Source organism: Phragmites australis, chromosome 4 (genome assembly GCF_958298935.1).
Source record: "Phragmites australis chromosome 4, lpPhrAust1.1, whole genome shotgun sequence".
Classification (NCBI taxonomy): domain Eukaryota; kingdom Viridiplantae; phylum Streptophyta; class Magnoliopsida; order Poales; family Poaceae; genus Phragmites; species Phragmites australis.
The window spans coordinates 36,105,605-36,126,075 of record NC_084924.1 but is presented as its reverse complement, the minus strand read 5'-3'; the positions used below and the strand labels follow the sequence as shown (position 1 = coordinate 36,126,075).

General features: G+C 43.1%; 1 protein-coding gene across 1 annotated transcript; it reads right to left on the bottom strand.

Annotated features, from left to right (window-relative positions):
• Positions 1 to 438: 438 nt before the first annotated feature.
• On the bottom strand, positions 439 to 1,294 carry LOC133914756 (uncharacterized). The gene is made up of 4 exons (XM_062357781.1): positions 1,219 to 1,294; positions 1,044 to 1,099; positions 656 to 962; positions 439 to 554 (listed from the first exon to the last, which is right to left on the bottom strand). The coding sequence occupies exons 1-4, from the start codon at positions 1,292 to 1,294 to the stop codon at positions 439 to 441; spliced, it is 555 nt and encodes a 184-aa protein (XP_062213765.1).
• Positions 1,295 to 20,471: the final 19,177 nt, after the last annotated feature.

Below are 20,471 nucleotides of genomic sequence, written 5' to 3'. Positions count from 1 at the left end.
TGTGAACCTGTGTGACTCCAACTTTCTTTTTTGAAAAAAAATTCCTCCGTGAATTTCTATTTTCGAAAAAATTTATAAACAAAATTTTCTATCAAAACTTTTGTAAAAAAGTTTAGCTCAACTTTTAGAGAAAAAAACTTTTTTAAAAAAGTTTAGCTTAAAAAAATTTTAGAAAAAAGTTTTACCAGAAAAAAAGTTACACATGATTTGGACTCGTGAGCTATCGTGGGTGCGCGTATCAGAAATTTCGGTTCCGCTAGCTGCGCACATAAATGTACAACTCGTTACGCGTGACAAGAGTATTGGAAATATATGAGATAATGCTGCTACAGCAGGCTTCTCAGTTCTCATAGTCTCGTAACAGCATTGACACGCGACTCGAGCGTACTAGTTAACAACGCCCATCAACCCGTACTGTGCAGCCACGAGGATGGCCACCTATAGGAGGTTGCCGACGTGATGTCCGCCGGCCGCACCGTTCGCCGCGGGAGCCGCGGCACCTGCCGACACATTTCGAGCCACCTTGCCGGACGCAGCATTGCCATTCTTTGCGCCTGCGCATGACCAACGCAAAACGTCACAAGAAAAACCTTGAACGAAGAAAACGTATGCACGTGGGTGTGCACTGGGCATGAGCTCACGCCAATGCACAAACATTCTACTGTATCACCATGGTCCGCGGCGGAAGGGTCGGACGCATCGCCGGCGGTGCCGTTGCCAGTGCCGCATGACATCTGGAAGGTGGCGCGGATGCCCTGCATGAGGCCGGAGCTGTATCCCTGGAAGTTGGACAGGATGCCGTCCACGCAGTCCGTCACCAGCATCATGTGGGCGAAGCACGGCGTGTTGCACAGCACCGCGCTGGCGTTCGGGCTCACCGGGATCTTGTCCAGTACGCCTAAGCCCGACGCGCCGCCGCCGTTGGTGCTGATCCCCATTTGATGCAGGCAATTGTTGATCACCTGCACGTTCAGGAAAACCAGGTCAATGCGTATCGGATGTACATTGAAACTGAGATGGCATGTTCTCGTTCCTCTTCTTACAGTGTGGTTATCAAAGCAAAGAGCTGCTCTTGCCACGATTTGAACTGCATCTTGTGCTGCGCGCCAAACAAACTAAACAATCAGCCTTCGTAAATTGCAACAAGTGAAAACACAATGCAACATGTAGTAGTTCCTCGATTTTTTGCAAGTGAGGTTGTGTGCATTCCTCTGTAACCTTTGCAGGAAGGCATGACCATGCACAAGATAGCAGCAGCTGCAAGAAGAAGATGCTTGGATGAAAGGTGAGCCATTGATGGAAGCAGCGAAAGGCAATCTCGCTCCGCCTTGAAATGAGATCAGACAGGAAGGTCGATCATTAACAGCTTGCTGTGCTGCCAAAACATACACGCAGATCATATATATATATGCCTTTGCTCGTCTGTCGAAATCGACGTCGCTCTCTCAACTGAAAGTAAAGTAATACTAATACCTAATCCCTATAGCGTGCTTCTATAAATCTAATGTTAACATATATCTTACGGCATTTCTTTTCTCACCAAATTGAAAAGTAGGTGCACGCAGTCGGTCAACAACCTTTTTGCTAATCCTAGATTATTTTTCACATTGAAGTACAGCTGAATCATACCTAAACAAGTGTCTGTGATTGCAAAAGATACTAACTAAAGAAACCGGTACCCTGTGAATCTCTAGATCATGCTTTTATGTGGGTGGGTTGCTGCAAATAGCTATTCTTTGGAACCATAAAGCATGCAATACTTGGCCACTGGTACCTAGTAGCTCATCATCCATCGACGCGACTGACAAATGGAAGCCCTGCGAATGCAAATCAGAGGAAAAATTATTTTGAGAGCACAAATGGGTTTAGACGTGTCTTGCACGGTTCGCGTTCTTTTCTTTTTTGAACATGAGGGGGGTAGCGTTGGAGACGTAGATCATCTGAACTGGCATGATGATATATGGTGATCTGTTCGTGTGATGACACACCATGGTGGCAACGAAGGCGGCTGAATTTTACGCTTGCCATTTTGTCAGTCCGGTCTGTGAAATCGGATGAGCTTTGCATAAGGCATAAGGTAACATAATAAGTTTATAAAATAAGCCATGGTTTTAATTTGCTTTATGAATAAAATTTCAATGTTCATTAGTTCCATATTTTGGATACCAGTACTCAGTTGAACCAAAAAAAACGCATTTCGTTTCAAGCAGTTCGTTCAAATTTGATGCAGCACTAAGCATCAAGGAAACACAAACAAAGACACAAAAAAGATACAAATGGAGATGCGGGGTTTAGATCCCCGTGCCATGCGCTCTACCATCTGAGCTACGTCCCCACACTGAAACTTAGTTACTTTAAAATAATTTTGTTGGGGAAATCAGGACATTATCCTGTAAGGTGATATTATGGAAACTTCCAAGCACACACTAGCAAGTAACCTAAGCATGCTGTGTATTAATTAGTGTATACGACATCCAAATTATTAAATAAGTAAAAATAAAAGGAAAGGCACAAAATGGGCCTAAACAAAAGGCACGCGAAAAATAAACAAACGAATAAGCCCAGTAAGGCATGACAAAGCCCAACCCACCCACTACATCATCAAAATCTTCCAGGCCCACTTGTCCCAGCCTCTTCCGACCTTCATTTCATAGACCAGATCCATAGACCGCTCAAACAAATTGCACTGCTCCACGCCTCACTACGCGGTGCCCAATCGACCTAGAGAAGATCACGACCCATACACCCAATCCACACAGTCCAGGTACATAAAAGGTAGAAACGAAGGCACGAGTAGTGATGGCAAAATGGGCCTAATGGGCCGGCCCATCAGACATGACCCACCCGGTATGATCCTTTTGGCAGGCCGTAGGAAAAGCGACACTTTTTAGTGGGCTCTCTGCGCGAAAATGTATTGCCGGTTGGTTAGCTGACATGTAGACGTGAAAGCCACGTGGGTCAATGTATTTAATTTTTATTGTTACGAAGTGGGTTCTGCGAGATGTCACTCGTTAAATAGATATCGCTTTTCTAACTTAGTGATGATAGCATAAATATATAATATTTTAAAATGATATACATTTTAATAAATATTAAAAAATAAAAATATATAGATAAAAAACTCACAACCCACCGGCCTTTGTGCCGGGCTGGGCACGAGCGACCCGTCAGGCACGAAAACGGTTTGTTAGGCACAGCTAGCTCGGTGAAAAATTAAAAAAAAATACAGTAGCTTCAAAATTTAAAAAAATTAAAAAATAGATAAGTTAGGACACATAATTAAAATTAAATATTGAGCTTTATTTGTACTTTGGTTACCTAATTAAAAATCTTTCAGGTAAAAATTCATCATGATTCATATGATTTTGATTCATGTGTAAGAGATTTTGAGTTGCAGCACTTTGACAGATTATGTTTTCCCTATCGTGGCAATCGCACTTAGCGTATTAGTGTTGATTTACATGCATATGCTTCTACTGCTTCAGAGCGGATGGCCTAGTACTAAATTCTCAAAAGTTTTTTTTGTCTAATCTCAGTACTGAGCCATCCACCTATTATTCTTCTCATATTTAGATGGTAGCTGGAGGCCTGTAGAATAAGTGGTTCATCAGGTTGTTCGTGCCACATGACCAGAGATACGTCATGGCTCTCTAGCCTCACCCCCACGAAGTGATATGAGTACATCACTTTCGGGGATGATCAGAAAGAAAAGACGAAAGACAAAGGTATGATAAAAATGAATAAGAGTCTTACTCTAAAAAATATGGCTTTAATGGAGCATCTGAGGTACAACTTACTTTATGTATCTCAATTGCTGGATGAAGACTTGTAAGTACGGTTCAAGCACGATGGTTCTAGAGTTTTTGATCCATCGGGCGCTTTGATTTGCCGGATTTCTTGAGTAGGAAGTTTTTGGAGCTGATTTTTATAAGTCTTTTGGGTTTTATTAGTGTTTAATTGTTCAATCCTCTTCTGAGCTTTAAATGTGATATAGGAGACTAGGACATATGAGTTTTGATTTGATTTCTTGTTTGAGCGCCCTAGGTTTGATCCGAAGATTGCCTAATCTCAAGTTTGAGAATAACCTTATTTGTGCTCCTTGTTAGCATGGCAAGATGATTGCCGCCTATCACCCATCAGTTAATTTGATGATGACTGAATGACCAGAAGAACTTCTCCATATATATATTGTTGGTCCTTCCTGAGTTTTTGGTGGTGAAAAGTGGTATATACTTGTCACTATTGATGATTACTTTTCCTACTCTTTGATCTTATTTCTTGTGAGTAAGGATGAAGTGTTCTTACATTTTCAAAGCTTAGCTTTGAGATTGTTCAAAGAACTTTCTATGCATTGAAAGCAATTCGTAGTGATAATGGCACCAAGTTCAAGAACTATCTCGTTGATGCTTTTTATCTTGAACATGGCATTAAGCATCAGTTTTCTGCTCCACATGTTCCTCAGCAGAATGACATGGTTGAAAGAATAAATTGACCTTTGATTAAGATGGCTAAAACGATGCTTGATGAGCAAATGACTCCTAGAAAGTTTTAGGCAAAGACTATTAGCACAGCTTGCTATATCTCCAATCGGATTTTCTTGCGTCTATTTTTGAATGTGACTTCTTATAAGTTGCACTTTATGAGGAAACTGAAGGATTCTCACCTAAAAGTATTTGGATGTCGTAGCTTCATCCTAAAGCATGAAAATCTTGACAAGTTCGAGTCGTGTTCTTCCAATATAATTTTCTTTAGTTATTCTCTTCATAGTCATTCTTACAGGTTTTATAATCTTGACACTAACACCATTATGGAGTCTTGTGCTGTGACTTTTGATGAATCAACTCCTTGTGCTAGCTCTGTTCTTGAGTGTGCAGGTGATCAAGAGATGACTGAAAGTATTTTTTTTGATGACAGCCTTTCAGCTCTCGGTGATGATGAGGAGATCTACTACTTCGTACTATCACACCTGCTTCCGAGCTAGCTCCTGCTTCTTCAATATTTGCAGAGGGTCCTGCAGCTTCTACTTCTATTTCAGTTATTTTCAAGCCTAGACCTGTAGTGTTTGAGGGGAAGATCATTTCATAGCGCCAGACCTCTCAGCACATTCAGCGGAGACATCCTCCACAACTGATGATCACTGACTTTGGTGAAAGAGTGACAAGGTCCAAATCTATTCAACATGCTCATTTCACTAATTCTACATTTGTTGCATCTTTTGAGCTCTATGATGTTGGACAGTTTTTTCTGATTCAAATTGTGTTAATACCATGCATGAAGAACTAGAAAACTTTGAGAGAAACCAAATTTGGACCCTTGTAGAGTCACCCCCAAATATCCATACCGTAGGCACCAAAAGGGTTTTTAAAAACAAGTAGGGGGAGAATGGGTCTATATTTAGAAACAAAACTAGACTTGTGATCCAAGGTTTCACTCAAATAGAGGGGATAAACTTTGGAGAGACTTCTGCACCAATAACTAGGTTAGAAACCATTATGACAGTCCTTGTATTTACGGCATCCTAGGGTTTTAAGTTGTACCAAATGAATGTCAAGAGTGCTTTCCTAAATGGTTCATAGAGAAAGATGTCTATGTCAAGCAGTCCCTTAGTTTTAAACACCCCAAATACCCATATCGAGTATACAAGTTTCAGAAGGCTTTGTATGGGCTTAAGCAAGCGTCTAGAGTTTGGTATGATAACCTTAAGTCCTTTTTTGTTAGAGCATGAGTATGTCATGGGGTTGGTTGATAAAATATTATTCGACTGTATCTCAAATCGGATTTTCTTGTACTCGATTTTGAATTTGACTTCTTATGAGTTGCGCTTTGGGAGGAAGGTGAAGGTTTTTACATTTGAGAATTTTTCGCTATCAATGCTTCATCCTAAAGCGTTCTTCATGGTCATCGAGTCGTGTTTTTTCGATAGAATTTTATTGGGGTATTCTCTTCATGCTCATTTTTACAGAGTTTATAATCTTGAGACTAACACCATCATGGAGCCCTGTGATGTGAATTTTGATGAATTAATCTCTTGTGTTAGCCATGTTCTTGAGTGTGCATGTGATTAGGAGATGAGCGAAAGCATCTTTGTAGATGGACCATCCAGCTCTCGGGGATGAGGAGGATTGTCACGTTTCAATTTCTTAATCATATCTTTAAGCATAATTATGCATCATAAGCATCAAATTATTTGTTAAGCTTTTTGGATTTACTTGTTCTTTCTAATGGTGATTTGTAATTGCTATTGTTATGAAAATAACCGACGTTAGAGTTTTCGCTTATTTTAAGTTTCTCCTAGGCTTTTGGGTAAATCCTATTTAAATTAGGTTCATCTCATTTTGTTATTGAGGTGCAAAAACTCCTAGAAATTTTTGGGCACTAGAGCAAACCTTATGGGATTGTCAAAAGAGAGAAAGAATAGGGTAGAGAAGAAATAGATTTCAGCTGTACTTTTCTTATCCCTCTAACATGTGGGATTCACTTGGCTGACCCCACACTTCACCTCTCTCTCTCTCTCTCTCTCTCTCTCTCTCTCTCTCTCTCTCTCTCTCTCTCTCTCTCTTGGGCAGCAGCAGCCCCACCCCTCCACCTCTCTCTCACACTCTCACACTCCCTCTCACCCTCTCCAACCGGCCAGCAAAGCACCAGAGCTGCTGCTCCTTTTCCCTCTCTCAAACTTTCTCACTTTCTCCTCAAATCTTCCCCTCAAGAACTCGGATTCAAGGTATGCATGTTATACTATTGCTTTCCCCTCCTCATTAGCTTAAAATCCATCTAAGAGTTTCTCACATGCATGAAGATTTGAAGGTTTTACAAATCGATTTTGTCGCTTCTCTTTTCTGTAATTTCAGCAGCTTGCCTCTCTTCTACAAGCACTTCTCCCGTCGCTTTCTTCTTCAACCGTGGTCACCACCCTCCAACAAGACCTTTGGTAAGTCCCTAGGTTGTCCATGGTAGCAATGCATATTTTTAGTTCGGTCTTAGATGGATTTATGAGCTGCAAACGAAGTATGGCGAAGTATGTCGTGTTCTTGAGGCATTAGAGCTAATAGAGAGTTTAGATGGAGTTGAGCTAATGATTCGAGTGTGTAGAGTGAGTAAATGAGTTCTAGAACCAATGTTTTAGTGCCAATACATGTTTATAGGGGCTAGGATTTAACATGCAGATCGAAACGACCTATGTTATTCGCAAAACTTTGTATTCTGGAAGGTATCGAAAGTTCCGATTTTCATATCAGAAGTTTCGGTTTTAACTCGAGTTAACCCAACCCAAAAGTCTCGTCTGAGCCGGAGTGTTTTGATGGGACCGGAACTTCTGATTGAATAGAGTTGCAACTCAAGAGCCCATTTTTTTGAGAGTGTCAGATGTTCCGACTTCCAAGTACGAAGGTCCAATCAATCAGAAGGTCCAACTTCCAAGTAGGAAGTTCCGATTCCGGTCGGAAGTTCCGATGTTATCTAGATTGCAAAACTTCTTTGCTCGTTCGTGTGTCATTGCATTCTTAACTTGTTGTATTGCATCCTCATTCATTGTGCATCTTGTAGCATACATCTTAACACCTCATTCATGCTCATCACATTGCATGTGTTCTTCTTTAGTGAACGAAAGACCAAAGGGTAACACGGGTGTGATCAAGGGTGATCCGGATTTCGTTGTTGTGGATTGTGATCAAGCTAAGCACCAAGACAAACATCTAAGCATTTTCATCCTATTACTTTGGATTATATATGGTATCAATTGATAAGTTATGCTTTAGGTATGTTTGCATGTCAATGAGTCGTATGTCGGGCTTTGGGTTAGATCCTTTGTTGCATTACCTTCCCTTGACATTGTTTATCGCTTGATCCTTTGTAATTTGGGTTGTTCATGTCACATAATGGTCTAACTTAAAAACAATGTGTTATGCTTAGTATGGCTTAGGTCCTCGATAGAAGTCGAGCGGTGGTTCGGTCATCATTCGCGAGCTTATGGCTTACTTTATATCACAAAGATAATGATGATGGAGGATGGTGTAAGTTAGTGAGGATGAGTCGAGATTCGGATGGGCAAAAGGGATGGCTCGAGAAGGGAGTCTCGGATGCTATAGGCCCACTTGAATCGATTAAGCATCATTCGTTGTTGCAGTTGGCTTTAGCACTTTTTCGTACTTAGCACATATCCGTATATGGGACAGATGAGCCGAATAACTTATGTAGCTGTGATCTTTTGGCGTGCTAGTCTCGGATTTTGTCAGTATAATAGGCTCGAAAGGGGTATCTAGTTTGCTCTGGGAGTAGTTCTAGATGACACACGCATACCAAGGCGTATGTTCAAACAGTTGGGCCGTATTTGGGAAAGGTTGATATGAGTACCCTCTTGTGTGGACCTGTGTGGTCACAAGCTGTATGGTCCTCAAGTTGTGTGGGTAATGGAGTACCCCCTGCAAGGTGTAAAACAATTCGAATTATCGGGCTCTCGGTTGTGAGAACGCTTCTGTCCATTTGCATCAATCGTAGAGTTCCGGTTGTGGTGGTGATGTTGTTGAAGTTTTGATATGGTTCAAGTTATAATTATGGTATGGTAATGATCTCAGGATAGAAGGTTGTTTATGGTTATGTATAGATGCTTAAACTTGAGTCGAAATTGCTCTTGTATATGAAATTCACTTAACTTTGTGGTCGAATCCTTGCTAATTATCCTAATTGCATTCTCCTTAGAGTCGGGTTATTTATAAGTGTACACTATAGATTAAGTCTTGCAAGTACCTTCGTACTTATGTGCTTTGTTTGCTTTTTAGGTGATGAAGAATTAGTTTTGGGCTACTTTACACCCGTCGACGTTGGCGACGGGCAGGAGTAGTGTCTACTACTCGTGTGCGGATATTTTGGGGTGGCGCTTTAGGGCAAACGGCACTACCCACATTTTGTAGTTATGTACTTTCCGTTACGTCTATACTCTATCGGTGTTTGAATCATATATTTTGTTGTAAAGTTTAATTTGCTTAAAGACTTGTAACTTATTTTTAATTACTCGTTCTTTATTATATCTTGTGATGATGTGCTTGTTGTAAAGGAGTGTGTCGGATGGTTAGCTCCTGTCGCAGGGATCCTGAGGGACCCCTTTTTAGAGATTCGGCCGGGGGGATGATTCTGAATATGTTTGCTGGAGAAATAAATGGATGTAAATGCGATGGCAGGTGGGGTGGAGTGATCTAATGCAGAAAAGAGTAAATACACTGGAGGGATTTTTAGATAGTTTCGGGCCGCACTGCGCGTAACACCCTACTCCTGTGTGGATGCTATAAATTCCCTGAGAATGTCTCTCAGGAATGTGCTGGTTACAAGAATGTTTGTCTATCCTAGAGCCTCGGGCTTCTTGTTCTTCAGTGGCCACAGCTTCTATGCCTGTACGAAGGTGTTCTTCGATCTCTAAGCAAGCACCAGAGAGTTCGAGCGCTCCTCTGTACCAACTCAGACTCAATCTCGATCAACGCTTCTGCCCCCTTCTGTCCGCGCCTACCGGCTCCTTAAATATCCGCCGGTGGTGGCGTGCCCCGAATGGGAGGGAACGAGTTCCAAGGTGCCATAAATGGAAAAGGCAGTCATCATGGCCTCTGCGCGAAGTGACGGGGGTTGAAAACGCGCCCCGCACCCGGTCTTCAGTCGTCATGATGGCGCTGGCAACGGGCGCCGTGGAGAGGGCCCACCGGGCAGCCGCAGAGCGGCCCGGCGTGCCCGCCCGGTCTTGTTTGCCAGCCACAGCAGCGCGGCAGACGGAATGCCTCGGGCCTCGCGATGCTATCCCGAGGCGCGTCAGATGGCGCGGGATGGGACCCGTGCATTAAATGTCACCACGCCCTTCTGCCAGAGTATGGCAGGGACTGACACTGAGCGTGACGGGAGCAGTTGGAGGTGACAGGTCACGCGCGCCCTTAAATGCGGCATCGGGCCTTTCACTGTCTGACACCTCATCGCTGGACCCCTGTGGGGGCCACTGACGGGGTGCTTCCTGGGCCGTAGGGGAACCGAGTGCTCGGGGGTCACTGTTCACCTCCCCGGGCACTCTCTCCCGAAAACGCCCTCTCTTGGTCCTCGGGGAACCGAGTGCTCGGGGGTCACTGTTCACCTCCCCGAGTGCTCTCTCCCGGATTTGACTGTTCGGGTCCTCGGGGAACCGAGTGCTTAGGGCCACTGTTTTCCTCCCCGAGCATTCTCTTCCCGGTACTCGGCTTTCCTAGTCATCGGGGGAATCAGGTACTCGGGGGTCACTGTTCACCTCCCCGAGCACCCCTTTCCTGGTTACTTGGTCTTCGCATATCATCGGGGAACCTGGATACTCGGGGACCACTGTTTGTGGCCCCGAGCGCCCTCTCCCGGAACTTAGTCCTTTTTACCTTGCGGAGATGACCCTCGCGGGAGGGCACCACGTGGCGGATTGCTGGCCTGGCCTCGGGATTCGGGGACCCCTGGTTCCTGATTCACCGACAAAGTGTATTTCAATCCTGGAAGAAAAACACATACCGGGGTGATATTCCGGTTAGTCATGAGATCATTTGTGTAATCACTACTCTCATGACTACCGGGGTGGATACCCCGGTAGTCATGAGAGTAGTGATTACACAAATGATCTACTTATGACTAATTGGAATATTATATGGATGGTTCCTCATAAGGATGATCCACTACATTCTTCTACCATACTCGCTCCCAAGCTGGTTCCCATCTTTTCGACACTGGTAAAGGGTCCTATAACCTTTACTTCCACTTCAGGTGCTTTCAAGCATGCACCAGCGGTAGTTTAGGGGGAGGTCATCTTGCAGTATGAAGCCCCTTAACACATTTAGTGGCGACACTGTCGGAGGGTTAACTCCTGTCGCAGGGATCCCGAGAGACCCCTTTTTAGAGATTCGACCGGGGGATGATCCTGAATAAGTTCATCGGAGAAATAAATGGGAATGAATGCAACGGCCGGTGGTGGGGATGTCGACCTAGTGCAAGAAGAAGTAAATGCACCGGAATTTAGACAGGTTCGGGCCGCACGGGGGCGTAATACCCTACTCCTGTATGGATGCTATAACTGTCCTGAGGAAGTCCCTCAAGGATGTTGCTGGTTACAAGAATGTTGGCCTAACTAAGAGCTTGAGGCTCCTTGTTTTTCGGCTGGAACTATGCTCAACCTTGCTCACAGTGTCTACTCTCGCGCTGTGTTCTTTGTCTTGTTCTTCAGGATGGCTCGATCCTCGCTGTGGTTGGTCTGTTCCAAAAAGTCTCTTGTTGGTTCGATGCTCTTCTCTCTTCTGTGTTGCCAGCTATTTTAAGTACTCACCGGCCACGACATGCCCCGAACGGAAAGGAGGGGGCTCGAGTTCCGAGACACCATAAATGGAAAAGGGCGTCATCATTTCTTCTGGGTGAAGTGACCGGGGGTGGAAAATGCGTCGCACGCCCGGTCGCCCATCACCATAAATGCCGTGGCAACGGGCGCCGTGGAGAGGGCCCATCAGGCAGCCGCAGAGCAACTCGGCGTGCTCACCCTGTCTTGTTCCCCTGCCACAGCAGTGCGGCAGACGGAACGCCTTGAACCTCACGACGTTATCCCGAGACAAGCCGGATGGCACGGGATGGGACCTGTGCAATTAATGACCCCACGCCTCTCTGCCAAAACGTGGCAGGAACTGACACTGAGCGCGGCGGGAGCAGTTGGAGGTGTCAGGCCACGCACACTCATTAAATGCAGCCTCGGACCTCTAGCTGGTTGACACCTCATCGGCAGGCCCCTCGGGGGCCTTTCTTGGTTGTCGGGGGTACCGAGTGCTCGGGGGTACTGTTCACATCCCCGAGCACTCTTGCACGAACCTTCGGGGAATCGAGTGCTCGGGGGCTACCACGTGCAGCCCCGAGCACTCTTGTACGGATCTTCGGGGAACCGAGCGCTCGGGAGCTGCCGCACGCAGCCCCGAGCACTCTCTCCTGGAACTTAGCTGTTCTGATCGTCGGGGGACTACGGTGCTCGGGGGTGACCGGGCACCTCCCCGAGCACTTTCTTCCCGGTACTCGGATTCCATGGATCATCGGGGAACTGGGGTGCTTGGGGATCACTGACTGTGGCCCCGAGCACCTTCTCCCGGGACTTGAGCTTTTCTCATCCTATAGGAGAGACCTCGCGGGGTGGCGCCATGTGGCGGATGGCTGGCCTGGCCTCGGGATTTAGGGACCCCTGGTTCCTGATACACCGACAGACACCCTCCACAAATGATGATCGATGACCTCAATGAAAGGGTAACTGATGAGGACATCACTCCCTCGAATACATACAATGATCCTCCATTGAACTTTCAAGGTCCAATCACAAGAGCTCGCGCACGACAATTAAATTTAGAGGTGAGCTCGTTCCTAAGCAACTCTTTATATAATTTTGAGAATAGATTACTACCTAATGATTATGTGTTGTTTAGGAATCATGGAGAGGACAAGGAAACACATAGAGGAAGGCTTGGAGGCGTGGAGGAGCAGCTAGGACGTCCAACAACAGCAGGAGGTCCAGTCCAACTCGAGTCCGAATCAGCCTCGGCCTCCAGGACCAGCGAGCAATAAAACGGACGCCCAGGACGCATCCGGACTTCGTTTTCGACGATTCACATATGGTTGGAAAGATAATTTCATAAGGAAACCAATGGCGTTGGTTTGAGGTCTAAATTCCTTCTGAGTCAACGGGAAACGTCGAAACAAGTCAGCGTCCAGAATCTGTCCCGGTGCTGCGTCACCGTTTTTGGTCCGTTGGGCCATATATCGTGTTGGAGTCCATTAGGGACGCGTCTAGGGGTCCTTGGCCGACCCTAATCCTTTATATACAGTAGCCGTTACCCTAATTAGGGTTGGGTTTTGCTTAGATTATTCTGTCAAGAACAGTTTCGCCGTTTCGTCGGTTTGTGAGACCCCAACTCGTGAGATTAATCATTCATCTGCAATTTGGTTGCATTCTTCCTTGTTCTTGCTTGTGTTCTTCGATTCGCAGGCAAGGATTTTAGCCTTCTTGGCGAGGTCAACCGTGCAACGCCGGTTGATAACCAGAGGAGACGTGGTGCTGCGATTGCGGGGTTTCGGATCGTGTTGTTCGGAAGCCGGATCGACTTGTGTCTCGTTTCCACCAAATCGAGAGTTACCAGAACCTTTCGGAAGATCGGGAACCCTTGTTCATATTAGTAACAATGTTCAAATCCGCTCACTATGCACTATTCATTAATTCTGTTTTTGTTGCCTCTTTTAAACCTCATGATGTTAGTCACGCTCTTACTAATTCAAATTAGATTAATGTCATGTATGAAGAACTAGAAAAAATTTGAGAGAAACTAAGTTTGGGTCCTTATAGAGTCACCCCAAATGTTCATTCTATAGGCACAAAATGAATTTTCAAAAACAAATAAGGGGAGGTTGGGCATGTAGTGAAAAATAAGGTTAAACTTGTGGTTCAAGATTTCACTCAAATAGGGGGATAAACATTGGAGAGACATTTGCACTGGTAGCTAGAATAGAAGTCATTATGATCCTTCTTGTATTTTCGACAATCCAAGATTTTAACTTGTATCAAATGGATGTCAAAAGTTCATTCCTAAATGGGTTCATAGAGGAAGATGTATATGTAAGCAACCTCTTGGCTTTGAGCAACCTAAATACCCACATAGAGTATAAATGCTTCAGAAAGCTTTGTATGGACTTAAGCAAGCATCTAGGCTTGGCATAATAGGCTTCAGTTCTTTTTGCTAAAGCATGGATATGTGATGGGGTCAGTATATAAAACTTTATTTATCTTTAAGCATGGTAATGTTTCTACTTGTTTAGATATACATGGATGATATTATTTTTGGTGGCTCTTTTTATACTCTTGTGGTGAAGTTTGCAGAAACTATGAGAAGGGAATTTAAAATGTCGATGATAGGCAAGCTCAAATTTTTTCTTAGGCTGCAAATTATGCAATGCAAGGAAGGTAATCCATCTACTAGACAAAGTACACCAAGTATTTGCTGAAGAAGTTCAACATGAGCGATGCAAAGTCCTTGGCGATATTGATAGTTATCTTGACCGTGCTTGATTTGGATGAAAAATGGCAAGGATGTAGACCAATAGGAGTATAGGAGCATGATTGGCTCATTCTTGTACCTGACAGTGATAAGACTCGGCACCACTTCGCCGTCTGCTTGTGTTCTCGCTTCCAAGCTTCAATGAGGACGTCTTACTGCCAAGCGGTGAAGCGCATATTCAGTACCTCAAGCACAGCCTTGAGTATGATCTTTAGTTTTCTACATCTTCTTCTCTCTTCGTGGTTTTTGGATGTAGATTTTGTGAGTTGTAGAATTGACAGGAAGAGTATCTCCGGTGCCTTTCATTTTTTGGTACTTCTCTTGTGTGTTGATTTTCTCGCAAACAATCTATTGTTGGACAATTAATAACTATTGAATATATTGCTACCGCTAACTGTTGTTCTCAGATTTTATGGATGTTTGCTACCTTGAAGGATTTTGGGTTAGACTTTAAGAGTGTATCACTTTTGTGTGACAACACCAGTGCCATTAGCTTAGCCATTAACCCAGTCCAACACTTCAAAATAAAATACATAGATGTGAGATTCCATTTCTTGCGATATCACAATGATAATGGAGATATTGACTTAAGATACATAGATACCCAACACCAGCTTATCGACATCTTTACCAAGCCTCTAGATGTAACAAGATTTACCTATTTGATGAAAGAGCTTAGAGTTTATCATCCCTATGGTATTGTATGAAGGGGAGTTGTAGCTCTACATACTCTATCTTACTTTTGTTGTGTTTGCATTGCATCTTATCTTGTAAGATAATCATGGTAGTTGAGTTTTAACTTGTATATCTTTTAGTATTTTCAATTGCTAGACTTGAATTTCGACTAAGTTGAGTAGTTATGCGGAACAATCGTTTAAACTTAGCCTCCTCTTGATGCTTTGATATGAATCATTTGAAGCAAACTAGCTTTTCTAAAGATGAAATTTTATTAATCATGTAGACTATAAAATACTACATTCTTGATCATCATGTTTGTAGTTGTTTTGGTTTACTCAATGTTTGTGTTAAGTATAGTTTGATAGATATCTTTTTATAGGCATCTTGGTTTAAGATAGTGGATTAGGAATTTTTGCACTATATTTTCTGTCTTGGTTAAATATTTAGCTCGTGATAGAATCTTAGGGGAACATGTATTTTTTTGTCACAAAGACACTAGTTGACTTGATCTAAATAAAAACTTGATAACTTGTGTAATTTCAATACTTTTGAGAAATCAGGTCTCTTATGCTAAAATATGAATCAATAAGGTTGCCTTGATGCTTCATGTGGTTTGTCAAAGAAGCAAGCTCATGGTTGCTAAAGTCAAGTTGAGGATAACATGAATAACAAAGAATTGTGTCTAAATGATCAATTTTATTTTAATCACTTGATCTAACTAAGTCTTAATTTCATATGTGAGCGTTTGTAAAGGTTACTGTCATGAAAATTTACTTGTCTAGTTTGAGATTGAAGCTTGCTAGCTCTTAGTGTTTGCATTGCCTCGGCACAAGTGGATACTTATGTGGTGGTCATTTTTAATATGATTTGGCTACTTGAACTTAACTGCATCAACAATTCTTTAGGATTAGCTTGTAAAGCTTCATGTTCTTATGTCACTGTCTCTTTTTTAGTCATTATGCGATTGTGAGCTTCGCATTCCACTCTTTGTAGCCCTTTGATATTTCTAGCTTGTGTAAGTACTTTGTGGTATACTTATGAAAGCTCATTAGGTTTGCATATTCATGTTCTTCATGGTGTTTTATCCTTGATGTTTGTATTGCCAAAGGGAAGAAAATATGCACTAAGCGACGAAGAAGATTCTTGCATGATGAAAGAAGAAAATATGAAAAATGTGCATTATGCATTAAGGGAGAGTTTTTGCATATTTGGGTTGTCTCTACCTCTTCTCAAGCTTTTGTGATCCTTCTTATGCCAAGTATACCACAAGCTTTTGTCAATGCACTCATCAAGGGAGAGATTGAGAAACCAAGTTAAAATGTGTCTTGGTTCATATGTGATGAGTGATTGACAAGTGTGTTGATTTGGTTTGATGATTTTCGGATTGTATGAGCATGTATATGTACTATAATTATGATCATGACTAACCAAAGTTGCAGAAGAAATAGAGCTAACGTGTTTGTTTCTGAGTCTAGAAAGATTGTATATGCCAGATGATCCGACGCTGGGAATTTTATACACGCCGAATGATCTAGCGCCTGGGAAGACTACACATTAGAGTATTTCAACTCAAAAGAAAAGGTTGAAAGACATGGCGATGGGCACAGTGAACACTGGAGCATTTCTTGAAGGAAGGTTGCAAATCGACTCTAGTGGACTTACATGCGCCGGTTGGTCTTGCGATGGAAGATGTGAACGCCAGAGAATACACCGGACCATTTGTTGCAAAGAGATTGCAAAATGGTTGTCTGGTGGAGATGAACTCGTCGGATGGTCTGGCGATGAGAAATAGTGTACGCTGGACTATTTCTTGCAGAGAGAATTCTAGACGGTAAGTCTTGTGAGTTGAATACGCCAGATGGTCCGATGCTCAGGAGGTGTGGACGCCGAATCATTCAACGTTCACGATTTTTGGGGGATGTGTCTTAAGCTAAGGATTTTAATTTAGAACTAATTGAATATGGTTTGGAGATATGTGTTTGCTTGCCTTGTGTTATGCAGGTGATGGATATAACTTAGTGACAGATAGCGGGATGATCGGGGTCAAGCGGGTTGTTTGGTGCCGGACGATCGAGGCGGCTGGACGGAGTCAAGGATGATCTTAGCTGTGCATATGAAGGTCAAGCAAATAATGGAAGAAATGATGAAGACGGCGTGTTGACAAAGTCAAGTGAAAGAGATGCCAGTGCAAGTGATTAGGCGGCCCAAAGAGATCGGGAGCGGGAGAGACTTATTGGTGGTTAAGATCGCAAGACGGAGTACATGCCTTGACATCAGTATATTTACTTGGGGTCAAAGCAAGCAGTAACAAGTCACGCTTTGAGGAGCGTGCAAGACAGTTTCGTGGTTTGGACTCAAAACCGTGAAAGGATGGAGTGCACATGGCATTATCGTGAAGCTTGCGTCGAAGTGAAGATAAGTCATGAAGAAGTCATGGTCGTTCGATGGATGGAGCGAAAAATAGATCAAAATATTCTGGTGGTAGATAGAAGGCTATTGTAAGGCACTACTACAGAAAGTGGCTTCACTGCCGACTCTAAAGTGACCTTCACTGTCGGTTTTTGAGCCGGTAGTGGGCAACGGGCAGTGATAGTCTTGACTATCACTACCTGCTCAGGGACCAGTAGTGAAGGAGTTATCATTGTCGGCTGAAGCCTTCACCCGGCAGTGATAGTCGGTTATCACTGCCAGTTGAAGGCTTCAGTCGGTAGTGATAGTCGGCTCCTATTCAACATTTTTGGGATCGAAAAAAGCAAAAAATAATTTTTTCACGGCCAACCAGTCACCGCTCACCCACCCTCGACAAGTCACTCCTCACTGACTTTTTTATTTTTTTATCATGTGAGTTCTACGACTCAAACTCACGTCCTCACCTTAGAAGCTCCGCGCGCATGACCCCTTTAACCATCTCATCTCTCATTCGTTCTTGAGTACAATAGCAAAATCAATCCTTTTGACCTCTTTTGATCAAATATTTGAATGGCTATTTTGATATATAAATAATCTTAAATGAAAAGGTTATCAACTACAAAGCTATAAATCTCGTCAAGTTTTACAATATTTATATAAAGTTTGTCTCTATCCGACTACGTATCAAAAAGTTATGAATTTTTTAAGATGAGCTGTCATTGACCACGGCTGAAACATTGTTATTATTATTTGGATACTTAAATGACTTCAAATTAAAAGGTTTTTAATTGCAAAGTTGTAGATCTCGTCGAGAGCTATAATTTTCATGTAAAATCTTTCTCCATCTAACTTTGTATTAAAAAGTTATGAATTTATTAAGATAAACTATCATACATTGTCACTATCGGTTCATAACACGAACCGACAGTGATACTTAACAAACTATTACTATCGATTCGTGGCTAGAACCGATAGTAATAGTTTACATATCATTGTCGGTCAATGCCTTCACTCGATAGTGAAGCATCACTGCTGGCTCAAGCCTTCAGCCAACAGTAATGCTATTTATCACTGTCGGTTCATAAAGCCATATTGGCTTATTCTTACCGCACGGCTTTTGAACTGACAGTGATGCCTCATCATTATCGGTCCACTAGTCACCGGTAGTGATGGACCGATATATATAGCCGATTCTATAGTAGTGAGAGAGGGTATTTTGGAAACAAGGAAGTTTAAGAGTTAAGCTACCTCCCTATGCATATAAATAGAGAGGTATGACTTTGTGAAAGGGTTGAGCCAGTTATTTAAGCCTTGAGAGATAGGTTTTAGAGCAGAGTAAATGAGAGCTTAGCTTTGTGATATGTGAGAGCTTTTTGTGAGAAAAATAATTTGTAATCTACTAAAAGAGGATAGTCCTTTGAACTTAATAAAGAGAGTATTTTTGCTTATGCTTAAGTTCATCTCTTTTTAGTCTCTAGTTTTGGCTCTCTTGTTTTACTATAAGTTTTTTTTTGTGTTCTTATTGATTTTTGTTTTCCTCGAGAGCTGCACCTTTTGAGTCGTGTAAGAGGTATTTTTCTTGTTGTTAGAGGGTTGATCTTTTCATATGAATTGGTTTTGAATCATCTCAACCCTCTGTATCCATCAACTTGAAGAATATCTTTTTCTGGTGCCCAATTCCATCTCATATGAATTTTCTTCTAGTTGATTGTTTTCTTGTAATATGAATATCTATTTAGCCTTAAATGGAACATAGTTCTCCTCCATCGAAGAGTAGCGTAGCGTTAGTTTTGGGAAGTCTTATAATATGTCCTTATCTCGCTTGCTTCTACGAGTGTTTTTAAGATGCATTAGGTTAAAGAATAAAAAAAAGATCATTAATTTCGTAAAAAAATTATTTAAATATCTATTCACATCTTCTAATCACCATTCTCCATCCTACAAGAACCTTTTGAATGGTTTGGTACAGGCCTTAGTGATGGAGAAAAAATCAGCTTAGAAGCTCCCAGGAAATGGCGGATTTTAAGACAGCAGATAGGCCATGGTGCCTTCTACGGAATGCAGATCATTGTCTATGGACAGCTCATATTACCAACGCTGGTAAGAATTCTTTGCTTAAGCAACTGACCACAGCCTCATGATACTAAGGGTATTTCTGAAAATTAATGTTACATTCTAGGTTAATAATATATTTTCTGTATATTTGGCAGTTCCATTTTTCTTTCGCTCTTACTAAATTTTGAGTTCCTCTTCTTGCCAGGACACGGTGAAGCGCGCAGTAAAAGCTGGTGATGGAACCATTTTAGCAGCATCCCCACCATATACTCTATTCATAGACTCTGGTGTTGACTTCGCCGTGGTATCAGCGAGCATGCCAAGTGCCAGGCCACCCCCTTGACAGACATGTTCTCTTCAAGACCGGCGATCTGGCCAACAGGTCCCTCAAGAAGCTAATGAAGAACCAACAAGTGGCCACAGATAAGCCGGACCGTCAGAAGACGACGACGATCCCGAGGACCTAAGTTGCTCGATGTGCTGTCGCAAGGACCGGGGAGAAGTGATGCTGATCTGCGGCGGCGAGGACGGTGCACAAGGCTGTGGGATCGGCCTGCACATCGACTGTTGCGACCCTCCCCTGGAAGATGTCCCCGACGGCGATCGGCTGTGCCCCAACTCCGACGTACCGAAAGCCAAGACGAAACCTACGAGAGGCACTGGCCGCAAGTTGAGACCATCCAAGCAGATGTGATCTTCTCGTGCACAGCATTGTTTTATTGAACAGAACATTGTAATAATCAGCGCCATTGTAAATTTTTAGAAATGCCGGCTCAACATTTCTTTGGTCATGTTTTGTTGGCTATTCCCGTCACGGTTCTTCATTGTCCAACGCTTAGTTTTGTAAGGCTTGTGAATGGAGCTACGTCAGTGATCCGCGTGCCTCCATCGTTTTTCCGCGACTCGTCGTCGGCTAGGCCAGCCAGTTGCATGTCAGTTGGGCTAATAAGAACATATAAACGGCCTAAGTGATCGAGGAAAACTGCCAGGCCGGGCCGGGCTACAACTTCGGCGTATGGTCTGGGCCACAGAGATTAGGCCTCTTTTAACTTGCTGAATCAGACGTCTCAAGAGGAAAGAAAAGGGAGACTTCAGGAGCGACCAGCGGAGGCGACACATAGGCGACTTTGAGCGAGGCACCGACCTGGCTCCTCTCTTATCGTCTCTGGTTTATCGGCGGCGTTATAGGGGGAGGGACCATCTTATTAAGTTATAAGTAGTTATTAGGTTAGTTGTTGAATAATTATGCTCTCAGGCTTTACTTTCTTCTTGTCC

Excerpts from the sequence above, each read along its gene's own strand:
- LOC133914756 (XM_062357781.1), bottom strand. The coding sequence starts at position 1,294 with ATGGCTCACCTTTCATCCAAGCATCTTCTTCTTGCAGCTGCTGCTATC. Across the intron at positions 1,100-1,218 it reads GGTCATGCCTTCCTGCAAAG|CACAAGATGCAGTTCAAATC; the intron begins GTTACAGAGGAA and ends TTTGGCGCGCAG. Across the intron at positions 555-655 it reads CCATGGTGATACAGTAGAAT|GCGCAAAGAATGGCAATGCT; the intron begins GTTTGTGCATTG and ends GGTCATGCGCAG.